At 32.5% G+C, this 17911-nt stretch overlaps 2 protein-coding genes across 2 annotated transcripts; one reads left to right on the top strand and one right to left on the bottom strand.

The window, feature by feature from the left end:
- Nucleotides 1-26: 26 nt before the first annotated feature.
- On the bottom strand, nucleotides 27-6377 carry LOC130974235 (leucine-rich repeat receptor protein kinase HPCA1-like). Its single transcript, XM_057899025.1, has 19 exons — nucleotides 6235-6377; nucleotides 5862-5985; nucleotides 5699-5770; nucleotides 5423-5497; nucleotides 5259-5330; nucleotides 4981-5142; nucleotides 4831-4905; nucleotides 4674-4745; nucleotides 4515-4586; nucleotides 3987-4055; nucleotides 3793-3867; nucleotides 3625-3696; nucleotides 3374-3511; nucleotides 2788-3269; nucleotides 2532-2693; nucleotides 2307-2443; nucleotides 1855-2074; nucleotides 999-1234; nucleotides 27-668 (listed from the first exon to the last, which is right to left on the bottom strand). The coding sequence occupies exons 1-19, from the start codon at nucleotides 6314-6316 to the stop codon at nucleotides 213-215; spliced, it is 2853 nt and encodes a 950-aa protein (XP_057755008.1). The 5' UTR covers nucleotides 6317-6377; the 3' UTR covers nucleotides 27-212.
- A 3677-nt stretch (nucleotides 6378-10054) lies between these two features.
- On the top strand, nucleotides 10055-12347 carry LOC130973633 (uncharacterized). The gene is made up of 5 exons (XM_057898253.1): nucleotides 10055-10639; nucleotides 10705-10871; nucleotides 11167-11842; nucleotides 11927-12018; nucleotides 12104-12347. The coding sequence occupies exons 1-5, from the start codon at nucleotides 10355-10357 to the stop codon at nucleotides 12240-12242; spliced, it is 1359 nt and encodes a 452-aa protein (XP_057754236.1). The 5' UTR covers nucleotides 10055-10354; the 3' UTR covers nucleotides 12243-12347.
- Nucleotides 12348-17911: the final 5564 nt, after the last annotated feature.

Genomic DNA, 17911 nt, shown 5'->3' with positions numbered 1-17911 from the left:
ACTATCCATTTATGTTTGAAAACAACTTATAATCTCCAAGAATCTAATAAGTTTAATTTTTATGAACAAAAAATATAAACACTAATTCGTTCTTTCAAATAAAAGTAAGATAGACAAATCTAAATAACTTTTTCAACAAGTTACTTTCAAGCTTCAAACAACTACTGAAAGAGAAGTCCTACATGCATTTATATACACAGCCTCATCAACAGTTAAGGACGTGGAATCACAACACTTGAATCAAAGAACTCATTATTGTAAGGATGTTGAGAACTCCCTTTGCTTACTTCATGACTAGATGAAGTGGATGCAGACTCTGCATTCGGGTTGGAACCAGCCAACTGCAACATGTTCTCAATCTCTTTCACCACAAAGTTCATTGAGGGTCTGCTAGAACTTGACTCATCAACACACTGCATTGCAAGATCAACAAACTTGTCAAAACCCTGTGGTGTTGTTCCCAAATCAATGGATGGATCAAGGACTTCCTTAAGGCCATAGAACTCTTTGTCCTTGTCTAGGGCATTCTTAACCACTTTCACAATGTATCTTCCTCGTTCTATTGGCCTTCTTGCTGTTATCACCTCTAACATTAGTACTCCGAAGCTATACACATCACTCTTTTCTGTCAATTGCTGAGTCATATAGTACTCCGGGTCCAAGTAGCCCTACATTAGGAGAAAAAGTTAATTGTAATGTAATCATTTAAGATTGGATATTAGATGCCACAGAAGACAATTGAGTCTTGAAATAGTTTTCTATACATGTCTTTGTTTAATGAATTTAATTTTGATACACTATTAGTGTAAAACAGTTTTACAGGTGTGTTCAATTATATAATGTCACGTTAGCAAAAATAACTTTACATTGATTGCATGAATAGTGATTCAAAAGAACGGATGTGACTGGACAACTTTGTAAAACATTTTATACTGTCGGTATATCAAAATTGAACTCTTGTTTAATTGGCAAAAGGTAGAAGAGCACAAGATACAAACCATTGTTCCTTTGACTTGAGTGGTAACGTAACCTTTTTCACCATCTCTCAATGGTTTGGAGAGTCCAAAATCAGAAACTTTAGCATTCAAACGTTCATCCAATAATATGTTTGTGGATTTGATGTCCCTATGTATGATGGGAGGATTGGCATGTTCATGGAGATAATCCATCCCCCTGGCAGCACCAAGTGTTATTTTCAGCCTTCTAATCCAGTCCAATCTTATTCCTGTTTTACCTGCAGAGACCATATGCGCGTGTTATATTTATATTACATGCAAAGTTAATAAACTATTACACCTCACTCAGCCAATCCTTGATCAAATTAAGCAATTTCTGTGGCTATTTAGCGGACATGAATCTTCCTACCCTATCTTTTTCTGTACTGTGGACTACAAGCCTAAGACAAGTAGTAAAGTGCAGCCCGGGAAAAGGGATGCACCCAAAAGGAGTAATGTAGGCAGCCTAACCTGATAATTACATCAGTGACTGGTTCCACAACTTGAACCCATGACCTTGAGGTCACACAGAGACAACTTAACCATTATTCCAGGGCTCCCCTTCTCAGACAAGTAGTAAAGAGGAAGGAAAATCTACTACAACCAACCAATCAAGTATTGGTACGTTTGTCAATATTTAAGAGAAGATACTCAGAATAATAGTGAATTCTACAAGTTTTATCCTCACAAATCCCCCATATACTTACATAACACTTTATTCTGACCATACAGATTTTCTGAATAGACTACACATGTTCTCCTAGAATCTTTGAGTGGCATGTGAGTTTATTCTGTTCAAGTATATCATTATTTTCTACTCAAATTAGCAATGTGAAATGGTTAGTGCACTTGTTTATACCTGAAAGAGTATCCTTCAAAGTGCCATTGGGAACATATTCATAAATGAGCATTTGCTCTCCTTGCTCAAAGCAGAAACCTATAAGGCTAACAAGATTCTTATGGTGGACCCTTGATAGAAGTTCAATCTCAGTCTTGAACTCCAGCCCTCCCTGCATTGATTCTTTCTGAGCTCTTTTAACAGCAATAAGGTGCCCGTTTGGAAGAGTTCCTCGGTAAACCTGCCAATATCAATTAACCGTATCATTGATCTGACAAAAATTCTGACAATGTATAGAGCACCACAGTTATGAGATAGGTGGTGGTATCAATGGAAAATCAATGTAGAAAATCAATGACCCTAAACACTATGATTGAATCTGTTATCTTATAGTTCTTTCTTTAAAAAATATCATTTTTCATTTTTTAAGGATTATACACAGAGAAATGAAATAAACTAGATGGATTCTACACCTTCCCGTATCCTCCAGATCCAATACTGTTGACTTGTGAGAAGTTTTTGGTGTAGCTCTGAATTTCTTCAAAAGTGAAGCGCCTTGCTCCTTTCAGCTGTGGGATACTATTATTGCTCTCATCTGCATCCCATTTTGCTGCATTTTGTGAGATCAAAACACAAAAAAATCTTAGCTCCATGAATTGGCAATAAAAGAAGCAGAGCGGACATTTAAGTTCTCTTACCAAAAGGATTGTTTTTCTCTGTTGCTCTTTTCGCCTTATTCTTTTGGTGCAAGGCATAAACACTTGCAATGATTAATAATATCACCAGGACAACACCACCAGCAACTCCAGCTATTATGCCAGTTTTTGAAGATTTATTGGATCCTTCAGAGTTGATGAATACTAAATCACAAGAGAAAAAAATCAAGTTTAAAAATGGAGCACTGTTATAGTTAATTCCATTACTATATGTATCATCCGATTCATTTAGTGTTACCTGAGTCATCCATATAGTTTTCATAATCATCAGCAATAAAATAAAATGGTCCAAAAGTGGGAGGAGGCTTATATGTCTGGTTGCTAAGCACAAAGCCTATATTGATAATACCCGTTCGGTTGAAACGATCTATGCCGGATGGAAACACTTCTAGAGTCAAATCAAGGTATAATGCTTCCTTTCTTGGATTGCTCACAGAAACTGTGTCCACAGGTAGATTATATCGATGAAAAGACCGCATCATAGACGACTCCAAAGATGCAAAGACTGACTTGTTTTGCAAGTCAGAGAAGGTTGGTGCCCTGAAAGTTAAAGTTCCGGTATATGGATATGCACATTTGCAGTTAGGGCTTTCTTTCTGATCTGTGCTGCAGGTGACAGGCACACAATTGTTCTGTGGTGTTGTATACATGTTGTTTTGTTGTGGAATTGAACAATAATCCTGTGAAGATCCTCCTCCACAAACCGGATTATCGACGAGTCTGAAGATATATGTTTTCATTAATAAACCATATGACAAGGAAAGCAAAGAAAAAAGGAAAAAAAACTACCTAGTACCTACTGTAATACAATAGTTATGGCTTACATTATTTCCACATTGGATACATTAATTTCTGGATTAAACTTAGCAATAAAATTGGTCTGCAAATCAATGATTTCCAGTTGTTTGCTGATGGTAGTACCAATATCTAATGTTCCATTTAGCTGGTTGTCTTTCAAATTCCTATTGAAGATCATGTCACAAAGAAATAAAGCAGCAGTTACTCACAGCTATATCTAAATTTTCATCATAAAATGGAACTATCAACAGTCAATAATTAACAGGCTGCTACTCACACTGTCTGTAACTGGCTCAAACTGAAAAATGAAACAGGAATATTCCCATGAAGGTTTATATTCTCCATGTTTCTGCCGTACAAAATGATAATATAAGCAATAAAAGGTTGAAACCTAAGAGAGAAGATTAAAGCTGATAGCAGAGAGAGTGCAGAAAGAGAGACATACACGGTTGTCAAAGATGGTAGATTTGTTAACCATAGTGGAAACTCTGATGGATCAAAACTATTATTGCTCACGTCCCTGCCAAATGATGTCAATAACTATGTTGTAGTCATTTCTATAAAATTAATACTCACTTTGAAAAACAAAGCATGCACATATATAAAAAAGTGAAGTTAGCCAAATGATTTAGAAATTACAGGAAGTTGAGGCTGTTCATTCCAGTAAGGTTGGGAAGAGGACCAGATAGGCGATTGTTGGAGAGAAGCCTAACAAACATAAAGATCAAAACTTCTATCAGGACAGTTACAAATTCATCACAGTAGATACCAATATTATACCAATAATGAGAATTTTTTTGGAATATAAAGGAAAAAGATCATGAGGAGAATTGTAAAGTGACGAAGTAAGGGGTTAATCACTATTGAATTTATAATTTCTATCATGTGTGAGCCCCATTACCATGATATAATGGTGATTAGACACTCACTTTCTCACTTTACCAACTTCCTCAATCCTCACTTTAAAGGAGTTTGGTTCAGAATATAAAGACTATTTGTTTTCCATGTTTTCTATTCAAGATTTTTGTGAAGAAACTATGAAAAATAGGAAACAAGAAAATAAAAACAGAAAATCCTTCTGTGGGAAAACAGAAAGCAATAAAAATGAAATCAGGAAATTAATAATAATATTAATAATTAAAGTGGGTTCAAGTTTTCTCTACTTACAAATCCCTAACATTTGTAAGGTTGCTAACGTTTGGAGGCACAGGTCCACTTAGATAATTACCATCAAGGCGCCTGCAGTCGCAAAAAGAAAAATTTGAAGACAAAAAACAAACATGTACTCTATTTACTAATTTACATTAGGAAGATATGGATACTCACACCACCTCAAGATTCTGGACTAGTCCAAGTGTAGATGGAATATTGCCAATAAGTTCGTTCCTTTCAAAAAGCCTGATAAAAAGAAATTACTAAAAATTCAAAATTTTGATTTTCGTAATAATCTCTTAGTTTATTAGCTTGTTGGTATGGATCTTACACATGTATCAGAGACATGTCTGAACTAAAAAGCTGAGGAGGAATATTGCCTGAAAGTTGGTTAACCCCAAAATGACTGTAGATAATGGAAATGTATTAGAAGGATTGAATTATATATCATCCAAAATAGAGCAAAATGGATTTCACATACAAGTGCTTTGTATTGTGTAGCATATCCAGACCAAGAGAAGTTCCATTTGATATTGGGATAGACCCTCCAAGCTGGTTTTCAGCCAAGTCCAGCCAATATAGATTTGTGAGATTACCAATAGCGGATGGAATTTGCCCGTTGAAGTTATTTGAATTTAAAGACCTGTGATTAAAATTAACCCATTTGATCATCAAACAAACTATTGTTGCTAGGAGCAGGACAAATAAAGAGGCCTATTTCTGATATATGTTACAAAAAATCAAGCAAACAATTCTTACAAGAATGCAAGGCGTTGCATATTTCCAATTGTATCCGGTATAGTACCACTGAAACCACAGCCAGTAAGAATTCTAGAAGACAAATTAAGAAAGTGCGTTGTTAGAGTTGTTTGATCAAGCATAATTGGATTTGGATATATTCTTAACTTTTGAAATTGTCTTACAAGTTTGTCAGCTTTCTCAAGTTTCCAATTGCTTCCGGAAGCGGTCCTGTTAAATTCTTATTGTAGGACAGATCCCTGCAAAAGAAAGAAAGAAGGGGGGGGGGGGGGGGGGATTCAAGAACAAAATACAAAGAAAAATAAATTAAAATACTCAAATCAGGGAATTTATCAATAAAAAGGAGATTAAATCTTCAAGCAATAGGGTGGAAGGTGACCATTGTTTCAGATAAATTCAATATTTAGAATTACAATACAAGACTAAAGTAGAACACGTACAGAATCCGCAATTCAGATAGTCCTCCTATTTCTGATGAAAGCTGGCCGGTCAAATGCATGCTTGACAGTGTTCTGGAAATGCCAACAATCATGTTAACCTCACAAAAGGAAACTCTGGAGAAGTTAGTGATTCACACTAAGAACTTAAAAGAAGAGAAAGTACATGGAGGTAACGGCTCCGTTGATGCACCCAATGCCAATCCAACCATCGCCACAAGGATCATTCGAGCGTTCCCAATCCGGTGGTGTGTTCTGCCACTCATTCTTTAGAGCCAGCAGAGTTTGGTCTGCATCAGAAACAAAATAAATAAATAAATAAATAAAAGGCAAATTTCAATCACTAACTTCTTGGTTTGTTCTAACTTCTACACAGAATTGGTTTGTTCTAACTTCTTAACTACTTACATGAGACAGAAAGTTGAAAAACCAAGTACCTAACTCTATAGACTATAAACTCTTAATTGTACAATGTGTATATCGAAAATGCCATTTGGATGAGGAGAAAGTATCTGACTGACACAACAGACCAAACTTACAATCTCGATTCGCTGTTCTTGCTGTGACAACTAACAAAGAACTGAAAATGAGTAGTAGGAACATTAGAATTCTTTCATCCATGATCAACTCAAATGAGGACAGAAAACTCACATTACTCTTGTAAGTCTAACTATCTTATGTTGCAAAATATAAACTTCCTCTAACATCAAACTAAAAAAGTCAACAAACTAAAATATGTTTTCTTTTTATGCAGTTTCTGTCTCATGATGTTAAAACTTACATGGTAAAACAATTTGAATAATTCTTACATGGTAATATCATTAAGAATTACCACTAGCAAGAAAAACAGGGCATTCCTACATCATTTGAAACAAAAAATTATAAAACTAATTGCCAATAGGATTAAGTCAAAACTAAATAATCACATCAATGTAGTAAACTTAAGCAAATTCAACAAAATATTGAAACTTCCCAGCAGTTGAGCTTTATAAATAAGATTATATTATATGGGGGTATCATGGAAACAGGATATGTTGCCTTGTACACGAAATCATCCATGACAATACCTTGAAATGTGACTTTCTCGGGGTTTTGAACATTTCTCCACCAACCTAACTATTTGCCCCCCACAACCTCCAAAATTCTCCACTTGCCTCAGTTGACTTGCCAATTTTTTTAAATCTTCTCTTGCCTATTTGCATAGTAACATCAACATAGCCTATAGGTAAGGCAACAGGCCTAAATCTAAAACTAAATTAATTTAACAAACAATCAAACATGCATAAGCTTTGACTAACATGGAGATAACCATTATTTTATACACATGAATAAGAGCCAAATAAAAATAGATTAAAAAAGAAGTAACATTTGATAGCTGTTATAAGACAAAATGAATAAAGACGTTGAGATAAATCTCCACTAATATAAAAATTGGCTTAAAAATCATCCTCAAGACATGTCTCTTATATTTCTCTTATCTTAAAAGTTGGTGGAGACAAGAACAACTTTAATTTGCTTCTCCTCTCTCTTAGGACATTAATCAAACACTTAGAGTGCATTATGGATTGGGGTCTTAGAAGAGAATAGAACAACTCACCAAAGCACCCTAAGAGTACATCAGACCTGGTCTTTGTATTGCATATAAGATGACGTGTATAACAAGCCACTAGCAAATAGTACATTTTGTAATGCTTGACTTATTGAAAAGAAATAACAAGTTTAATTTATTAAAGTTAACATATAATAATATTTATCTTGTTAAATTTGGTTTTGAATCTAAACTCAAAATAAATAATGAAAAATCAATAAATTATGATGACAAACTTTGTGACGCTAGTTAATTACCAAATTTAAGTTTAGTTTCTAAATATAAAGGAGTGACTTTATTTGAAAAATATTGATTAAAATAATAAAGCATTTCATCTATCTAGTAATATTATATATTTTAAAGTTATGTATTTTTTTATTTTAACGCTTAAATGATCTTATTTGTAACAATGATTTTGGTTAAGATACTTTCTTTATATTTAAATATTGTAATTACTAGACTTCACAATACAGAGGAAAATAATAAATAATTGAATAATTGTTTAAGAATACGTGTAAAAAAAAATTTATATGTAACCATATAAAAAATAGTAGATAAATTATATTAATATTTTATTATTTTAAGTTAATATAGTTTTAGTGTGTTCAATCAACATATGTATGTATGTATGTATATAGTTTCAAAGTGTAAAATATATCTATGCAAAAAAGAATTCCCTATATATTTTTTATCCGTCACTGAGTAACCTTATATATTTTTTCAAGTGTGCCTGTTAATTACTTGATTGTTTGAACGTAAGAACGAAAGAAAAATTATTGCAAATTGAACTAGATGAAAGAAAAATATCATTGAAAATGAAATTGATTTGCTATATATAAACTTTTCTTATGAAAGAAATAAACCAACCACGAGACTAATTCTCATCGAAGTGTGAGAATACAGGGTAAACAAATGTTTTTTAAATAGAAGAAATTGATAAAGTAAATCAATAAAAATAATTATTATTAAATTTATAAATTTTATTATATCTTACATTATTTTAATTTAAATTAATTGAATTTTATTTTTTTATTTTATCAACTCTTTTATTTAAAAAAAAAGTTTGATATAAAAATACTAATGTTCGATACGATTTAGTATATTTATATTAAGGGGAAGTATAGATAACCAATAGAATATTTGTACAATGTGAACAATGAAGGTTTAGAGAGTATTAGAGATATAACCATTAGTGTTACATTTTTTTATCTGTGTAAATTTTTTGGATGAGTGGTATCATGACATCGTATCAGAGCTCTAGATCCGAACAAGAGTTTGATTCAAAATATTATTCTACAAGCGTTAGTCAATAAATTCGTATGATACAATGATTTAAGTGAAATTTTGTTATTAACCATGTTAAATATATACTAAAAATTAATTATTAAATTAATTATTTATATAATATATTAAAATGTAAAATAAATTAAATTTTATATATATTTATGTATAAATATATTATAACTAATTTATTAATTAATTTTTGACATGCGTATATAACATTTTTTTTCCTGCTATTCCTCCCTAAGAACGAACATTTCTGTCATTTCACACTAATACTATTCAATTATCTTATATATCCACAAATTTTTGTGTGTAAATAATTATCTTATCCTTTTAAAATGTAATTCTTAACAGTAATATAAAAGAAATTAGAAAACTAACTATAATATAAATCAATCTTTTTTTAATTTAAAAAAGTAAAATAATAAAAAATTATTTTTTTAATAAACCTATTTTTTAATTAATTGACCAAAATTAGATTCATCTATGATTGGTCTCCAGCGAAGATGTATAAAAAATGGTTGCATGCATTATAAAGAAGAGTAAGATACTAATCTGGTCTTTTGTTCATTTATCCGAATGACAACGTGACTCTTAAAAAAAAATAACGATCCATTTCGATCCTTCCGTTTGCCAATATAACCATTCTATCAATTTCATAGCGAAAATTTGACGGAAATTGCTGTCCTCGTTAACATCACACGAACGACATTGTTTTGGGGTCTCCAAGCATCTTTATTAGACGAGTCTAGTCGTCTCTCTTTTGTTTCATGTTTGAAACTCAAATTATCATGAGCAATAGCAAAGAGCGTGAGAGTAGAAGAAATGCATTAAGCAATGTTCGTTGCTTCAAAATATAATTGTGGAATTCATGTAATTCTATTCATGTTATCAACAAAGTTGAACGCTAATAGACTATTCTTTGAATGCTCATACTTCAAGATATGAAATAATTAGTTATCTTTTCGTTTCTGTTAAGATCTGTAGCAAACATATACTCATTACAATTCTATTTTTTGCACTATTTACTGTACAGACTATAGAATTTTATTGCAAATATTTTGTATAGCTGAATGAATATGTTGCATTGTTTGAAGAGGAACAAATAAATGATCTCAATTTTCATGGTCAAAATCTAAAGTAAAATCAGTTGTTGGATCTAACTATTTCGATGGAGAAGAAGGTGAATAAACTAGAAGATAGAGTTTCTGATTTAGAATTGTAGATAAAAAATTCTATACAAATAAATCTCTATCGTTTTTAACAAGTCACGTGAACTTTCATCTTTCACGTAATTATTTTAACCATCTATTTCATCCACTTGCCTAGACACGTGAGCCATTTTCATCAAATTTTTGCCGTAAAACTGATCAAAGAACCGCGTTATAAAAAACTGAAATAGATCGTTTTTTTAGTTAAAAATCGCATTATCATTCAAAATTTCAAATAAATGGAGAAGGACCGGGTTAGTATTTACTCTCCCAAAAAAATCCCGTGCAAGAAATGTAGCCATGCAGGCAGGGACGAAGGGATTTCTAAAAAAAATCAAAATTGCATATTGGTCTCTCAAAAAATTAATAATTCCCAATATTTTCCCTTTACAAAATGAGCCATGATTAATCAATAATAGTAAATCCCACCACATCAAGCTCTGCTGCCTCTGCAGTCTGCACTTCTAACAAAGCTCCTCCGCAGGCGCCCGCCATATCGGCTACTCCCAGCGGCGCAACCACCGCATTTCACAGATCCGTTGCATTGCATTGCTGAAGACTCGAACAACAAAAACAATGCGGAATCTCTCACCTTCTCATTCTCCCTCTGAGATCGAAATGGAAATTCCACTGCCAACAGAGCCGTTCCGATTGGAGAGAGCAGTATGCAGCCATGGCCTCTTCATGATGGCACCTAACCACTGGGACCCACTCTCCAACACTCTCACCCGCCCCCTCCGTCTTGATTCCTCCGCAAACGTCGTCGTTTCGCTTTCTCAGCACTCTGATCGCCCCGGTTTCCTCAATGTTAGAGTTCGGGGCATCAACTCCCTCTCTTCTCAGCAAGAACTCCACTTGAAGGTATCCAACTCTTCAATTGCTTCTTTCGGTTCGATCCGCTTTCTTCGGGTGTCGTTTTTTTTCAGGATCAGGTGGTGAGGATGCTGCGTTTGTCCGAGGCGGAAAACAAGGCCGTGAGAGAGTTCACCAAGCTGCACTCTGATGACCGGAATGGAAGCTTTTGCGGGAGGGTCTTTAGGTCTCCCACGCTATTTGAGGATATGGTCAAGTGTATCCTTCTCTGCAACTGTCAGTGAGTGTCTTTTTCTCATGCCTACCATGTGTTTGTCATAATGCCTCTGAAAATCTGAGTTTTTTAGATTACTTTTCAATCAAGATTACCCTAGATATAGTTTAGTAAATGGGACACTTTTATACTTTGAACCATTAGTGGACTTTACTTAGTAGAACAATGCTTACTAGTGGAAGTTGATATTGTTATGTTGATGCATTCAAATAGCTCAGAAAAGATCTTGATTTGGATCTTTTGTTGATTGCATCGTGTCATGTCATACTTGCTGAAGTAACTCGCAAAACCTTTCTTTCAGGTGGCCAAGGACCTTGAGCATGGCTCAAGCGCTTTGTGAGATTCAGTTTGAACTGCAAAATGGATCATCCTGTCCAGGTGCAGATTCAGGAAATCCAAAAGTTGAGACTGAAGACTTTGTTCCAAAAACACCGACTACAAAAGAATCCAGGAGATCCAGAAAAAAGGGCAGGAAGTCTGGTGTTTCCGCAAAAGAAGAAATGCTTCCTAGGAAGAGATTAGATTTTAGAGTAGATGGGAGTTTGCAAACAGATCATGTGCTTATGAAAGATATAGATGACAACGGTTCTCATGGTTGCAAATCTTGTGAAGTGACGAAGGAGCTAAGTTTGGATGATTCATGCCGTCCGAAAGAGATTTTTAATCATATTGGAAATTTTCCTTCCCCTAGTGAGTTAGCGCACCTTGATGAGCTGTTTTTGGCAAAGCGGTGCAAACTCGGGTATAGAGCACGTCGCATAATAAAACTAGCTCAAGCTATTGTTGAAGGCAAAATTCAATTAGGACAGCTTGAAGAACTTTCCAAAGATGCAAGCTTATCCAGCTATGAGGAGCTGGATGAATGGCTAAAGCAAATTGAGGGATTCGGCCCTTTTACTCGAGCAAATGTACTTATGTGCATGGGATATTACCATGTCGTTCCAACGGATTCTGAAACTATTAGACACTTAAACCAGGTGTTGTTTTCTTGCTTTTTCCTGTTTCATGTATGCTAAATGTTCTTGAATCTTGAGATGTATGGGAGTTGTTCATTATTGCAGGTTCATTCAAGAAATTCAACCTTGAAAACAATTCAAACAGATGTTGAAAAAATTTATGGAAAGTATGAGCCCTATCAGTTCCTGGCATACTGGTAAAATAACAAGATGCCCAACTCTAAAACCTTCATGTTTTATTGGTGTTTTATGAAAGTTGTTTAAACATCTCCCTTTGAACAGGTCCGAAATATGGGACTTTTATGAAAAAAGATTTGGCAAGATGAATGAAATGCTTCCTTCTGACTATAAACTTATAACAGCTAGTAATATGAGAGGCCATGGGGAAGGTACAAGAAGGAAGAGAAACAGACCCTCCTGAAAATGCTAATATCAAGTCTTACTCTCCCATTCTAAATGCACCCTTCGTTTTTGTTACTTGAACAAGGTGTATTATCATCATCATTTAAGAAGTGATCCCCCCCCCCACAAAAGAAAAAAATTTGAAGAAAGCTCCTTGTTTCATGTTTATAATTATTTATAACATTTTGTTGCCTGTTAATAACAGTTGAGGTTGAGGGAATCTCTAAATTTGTTATCCCTTCTCCTTTTATAAATGTAATGCGGCTACATTCTACATGGGATGTAAAATTCTTGTCAATTGCATGTCAATATTTTTAGCTTTTAAATACCAGTAGCTATCCTTGCCATCTTTATGCAAATTCTTAACAATTAGGTTGATGTGCATGGCATTTCTATTTCTTCCCGTATCAAGAGGTTCTGTTATATATACAATGCTTTACACACACACAAAGTTATTTTGTTTTTCATAGACTAAACTGCATTCAGATATGTCTTTGAAACTCATTTGGTTCTGTAAACATTTTATAGACAGAATTTTTATGAAATACAAAATTACAAATCCATAATGATTAATTTTGATATACTTTGATATACGTATAGCATTTTTTATTAAATAAACAACAAGTGAATTAATAGACACGATAATGCCTATTAATACAATAGTGTATATATATAAATAATTAGGCTGCTTGTAGTTTTTATATTGTTGTTTTGTTCCTAGACAACGGAATATGAATATAACACCTATCAGCCAACTATGCTAGGTTGAGACTAGATTGAATTAGGGTCCAACATTTTAATTTTGTGATTATTTCTTGAAGAATAAAATCAATTTTCTCGTTTATAAATATTTAAAATACTTTGTTATATCATGTACTGAAATATTATTAATATTATGCTTTAAATTTAAAAATTAATTACAAGTTTAAGCATTTTTATGTGTTATTAAATTATTGAGTTCGAGTGAGTTTTAACTACAAAGTAAAAGCTTTATTGTAGTTGAATCATATAGTGAATCATTATATATTGAATCTTAAGTAAAATGCCACGAATTCGTGTGAATATTACATATATAGAGGGTGCAATAAAGTTTTCTTATGTGGTGACAAGGATGCATGAAGTGGATGTACATTAATGTTTGAGCGGCTAATTTTTTTAATTAAAAAATTTAGATTATCAAAAAAAATTGAAATTAATTACATTTAAAATTTTAACTTTTATACGCCTATAAATAGAGAATCTGATATGAAGAATAACACACACAGCAATAACAAAAATATTCTTCTTTTCCTCTATACAATAATTCTCTCTTTTCTCTATTTTTTCATAGATTTTAAGTTTACAATATATATAATATTAATAAATATATTAATCATCTCTATTATATTGAAATAGTATTTGTGCTTAATATTAATACTAGAGTTATTTAATTATATTTTTTTATTTTATATTTATTACCTCTTATTTATTTATTTATTTATTTATTTTACAACACATTATTAGCACGAGACTCTGATTAAATTTTAGAGAGACTCAAGTAATAAATTTTCATTATGTCGAAACTCTCTCATCTTGAATTTAATGCTCTTGATATATCTGGAAACAACTATTTATCATGGATACTTGATGCTAAAATCCATCTTTGATTCAATGGATCTTGAAAATTTCATTAAAGCTGAAAATAATGCATCCCAGAAGGATAAAGCCAAAGTCATGATCTTTCTTTGTCGTCATCTTGACAAGGATTGAAAAATGAATATCTCACACTAAAAGATCCTACAAATCTGTGAAAAGACCTTGAAGAAAGGTATAATAATAAAAAAACAGTTATACTTCCTCAAACCCGACATGAGTAGACGCATTTACGTCTCCAGTATTTTAAATTCATAAATGAATATAATTCAGCAATGTTTTGAATCACCTCATGAATGAAATTATGTGGGTGATATGTTAGAAAAAAATTTCTTAACTTTCCATGTCTCGAATGTGCTCCCGCAATAGCAGTATCGAGAAAAAGAATTTAAAAATATTTTGAGTTAATTTCTTACCTTCTTATTGTTGAACGCAACAATGAATTGCTTTTAAAAAATCATGAAATGCGTCCAACCGGCGCTATCCCATTTTCTGAAGCAAATGCGGCAAATCATAACCCTAGAAGAGGTAAATGACAAGGTTTTGACAACAAGAAAAATTATGTTCACAAGAAAAGATCTCACCAGAAGTGGGATAAAGAAAGAAACAATGGGTAAAATAAATCAATAGAGGATAAATATTTCCATTGTGGTGGAAAGGGTCATTGATCGCGTACCTATCGTACCCCAAGGCACCTAATCGATCTTCATCAAGCATCTTTGAAAAAGGACGACAAAGGAAAAAAGACGAATTTTGTTTCAAATGATGCTGCTGAAAATTACACCACTCATTATGAAGTATCTGATTTCTTTGAGGATTCTGAAGAAAATATTGGTTATTTGATCAATGATAGAATAGTTGAATATGTGAGTTTGTTAAGTACTCATGTAAATAAATAATGTAAAAAACTTCTTAAGTTTTATTTTTCATGCATTTGAATTTCAAGTACGATATATATAAATAATTAATAAAATATTTATGAATTTCAAAATGACTGAATGTGTCAAGATAATAATAATAAATTTTTTAGTATATACCATATTTCTTAAAAAAATATTTTCAATTAAGAAAATAATTTTACTGCACAAATATTTCTACTCATTCTATTATTATTTATCTTTGAAGAAAATGGCAATGACATATAGTGAAGATGATGTCTTGCGAATAGTGCAAGTTCGCATACCATTCTCAAAAATAATATATATTTTACTCATCTTGTACCAAAAGAAGAATATGTTAATACTATTATTGGCTCAGACAATGTAATAGAAGGCTCCGGAAGAGTTATAATTTTATTTCCTGGAGGAACAAAATTCATACTACATAATGCATTATTATCTACCAAGTCTCTAAAAAACTTGTTGAGTTTTAAAGATATTTGCCGAAATGGATATCATATTAAAATAATTAATGAGGAAAATCATGAGTACTTATGTATCACAACTCATGATTCAAATAAAAAGGTTATATTAGAAAAGTTAACCTTACTTTCATCTGGGTTATATTATACTAAAATTAGTGCAATTGAATCACATGCCATTGTAAACTAGAAGTTTACAAGCCCAAATAAATTCATAACCTAGCATGATCGATTGGGTCATCTAGGAACAACCATAATGCAGAGAATTACTGAAAACTCCCATGGACATTCACTAAAGAATCAGAAGATTCTCAAATCTAGTGAATTTTATTGTACTGCATGTTCTCAAAGAAAGCTAATTTTAAGACCATCACCAGTAAAGATTAGATTTGAGTCTCCTGAATTCTTAAAAAGGATTCAAGGCGATATATGTAAACCTATTCATCCACTATGCGGATCTTTTAGATATTTTATGATCCTAATAGACGCATCTTCGAGATGGTAACATGTGTGCTTGTTGTCTTCTCGTAACCTGGCGTTTGTGAGATTACTTGCTCAAATTATTTGATTAAAAGCACAATTTTCAGAAAATCTAATCAAAGCAATTCATGTCGATAATGTTGGTGAATTCACTTTCCAAGCCTTTGATGCTTATTATATGGCTAACGGAATAAGCGTTGAACATCCAGTAGCTCATGTTCACACACAAAATGGACCATCAGAAATTACTTATTAAACGCCTCGAATTAATTGCTAGATCTTACTTATGAGAACAAATCTCCCAACCTCAATTTGGGGCATGATATTTTATATGTCGCGGCACTTATTCATTTGAGGCCAATAAGTTACAATTAGTTCTCTCCCATGCACTTAGCTTTTGGCTAGTAGCCAAATATTTTCCATTTAAAAATATTTAGGTGTGCGGTATATGTTCCCATTGCACCACCTTTTCGCACCAAAATGGGATCCCAAAAAAAATTGGGAATATATGTTGGATATGATTCTCCCTCTATAGTAAGGTATCTTGAGATACAAACTGGATATGTATTTAAAACCCGATTTGTAAATTGTCATTTTGATAAATCAAAATTTCCAACATTAGGAGGAGAGAATAAGCTTCTTAAAAAGGAACTTATTAATTGGAATGTATCATCCTTAATACATTTAGATCCCCGATCAGGGCAATGTGAACTAGAAGTTCAAAAGATTATACATTTGCAAAAAATAGCAAATGAATTTCCTGATGCATTTTCTGATACAAAAAGGATAACTAAATCCTATATACCAGCTGAAAATGCTCCAATCCAAATTGATATCCTAGTTGGACAAATAGCCACAGAAACAAATTCACATCAGAAGTGTGGTAGGCTTGTCAGTTCCAAAGACAAAAATCCTCGAAAAAGAAAAGAAGTAAATATTATTCCTGTTGAAAAAGATATAGTAAAGACACCTGCAGTTGTCCAAAATTCTGATATAGTTTTGACGCCAGAAGACGTTCAAGTACCTGAAAATTGTAAAAATGACGAGATCTCGATAATTTATGTCTTTACAGGAGAAAAATGGAACCGAAAAAAGACAATTTTCAATGAAATATTTGTATATAATGTGGTATTAAATATCATGCATGAAAGTAAAGATCTTGAGCTAAGAACAGTCGAAGAATGTCGACAAAGAAATGATTAGCCAAAATGGAAAGAAGCTATGAAGGTTGAGTTAGACTCACTTGCAAAATGTGAAGTCTTTGGACCTGTAGTCTGTATACCAGAAGATGTAAAACCTGTTTGATATACCAGAAGATGTAAAACCTGTTTGATACAGATAAGTATTTGTGAGAAAACGAAATGAAAAAAATGAAGTTGTATACTATAAAGCTCGCCTTGAGGCACAAAGTTTTTTACAAAGGGCAGTATAGATTATAAAAAAAAATATATTTCCTTGTAGTGGATGCAATAATATTGTATTATTTGGTCAGTTTATCCGCATACCATAAACTACATATGCATTTAATGGATGTGGTAACAGTCTATATATACGGATCATTAGATTGTGATATCTATATGAAAATCCCTAAAGGATTAAAGATATCTAAATTGTCGAATGAATATTCACACGGGTTATACTCAGTCAAATTGTAAAGATTTTATATGGTCTAAAGTAATCTGGATGAATGTGGTATAATCATCTTATTGAGTATCTGGCAAAAAACGGATTCAAGAATGATAATATATGCTCATGTGTTTTCATAAAGAAATCTGCGTCTGACTTCATTATAATTGCTGTGTATGTTAATGATTTAAATATCATTGGAACCCTTGAAAAGATTTCAACAATTATAAAAGTTCTAAAAGAAGAGTTTGAGATGAAAGATCTTGAAAAGACTAAATTTTGTTTCGCTCTGCAGATTAGACATATAAAAAATGGGATCTTTATTCATTCATCAAACAACATACACAGAAAAGATTTTGAAGAGATTTTATATAGATGAGTTAAATCCCTTGAGTACCCCAATGATCGTAAGGTCTTTGGATGTGAAAAATGATTAATTATGTTCTAAAGAAGAAAATGAAGATATTTTTTGTCCTGAAATACCATATATTAGTGCCATTAGGGCACTAATGTATCTTGCTAATAATACACAACCTGATATATCATTTGCTAAGAATTTATTAGCAAGGTATAGTTTCTCTTCAAGAGAA

This window comes from Arachis stenosperma, chromosome 4 (assembly GCF_014773155.1).
Source record: "Arachis stenosperma cultivar V10309 chromosome 4, arast.V10309.gnm1.PFL2, whole genome shotgun sequence".
NCBI lineage: Eukaryota > Viridiplantae > Streptophyta > Magnoliopsida > Fabales > Fabaceae > Arachis > Arachis stenosperma.
The sequence above is the reverse complement of the archived record's forward strand: the minus strand, read 5'-3'. Positions and strand labels throughout refer to the sequence as shown.

Bases quoted from the DNA above. Each gene is read 5' to 3' on its own strand.
- LOC130973633 (XM_057898253.1), top strand. From the start codon at position 10,355: ATGCGGAATCTCTCACCTTCTCATTCTCCCTCTGAGATCGAAATGGAA. The intron at 10,872-11,166 runs GTGAGTGTCTTT...CCTTTCTTTCAG, and splicing joins ATCCTTCTCTGCAACTGTCA to GTGGCCAAGGACCTTGAGCA. The intron at 11,843-11,926 runs GTGTTGTTTTCT...TCATTATTGCAG, and splicing joins CTATTAGACACTTAAACCAG to GTTCATTCAAGAAATTCAAC.
- LOC130974235 (XM_057899025.1), bottom strand. From the start codon at position 6,316: ATGGATGAAAGAATTCTAATGTTCCTACTACTCATTTTCAGTTCTTTG. The intron at 3,868-3,986 runs GTAATTTCTAAA...ATCATTTGGCAG, and splicing joins ATGAACAGCCTCAACTTCCT to GGACGTGAGCAATAATAGTT. The intron at 3,512-3,624 runs GTGAGTAGCAGC...GATCTTCAATAG, and splicing joins TTGAGCCAGTTACAGACAGT to GAATTTGAAAGACAACCAGC.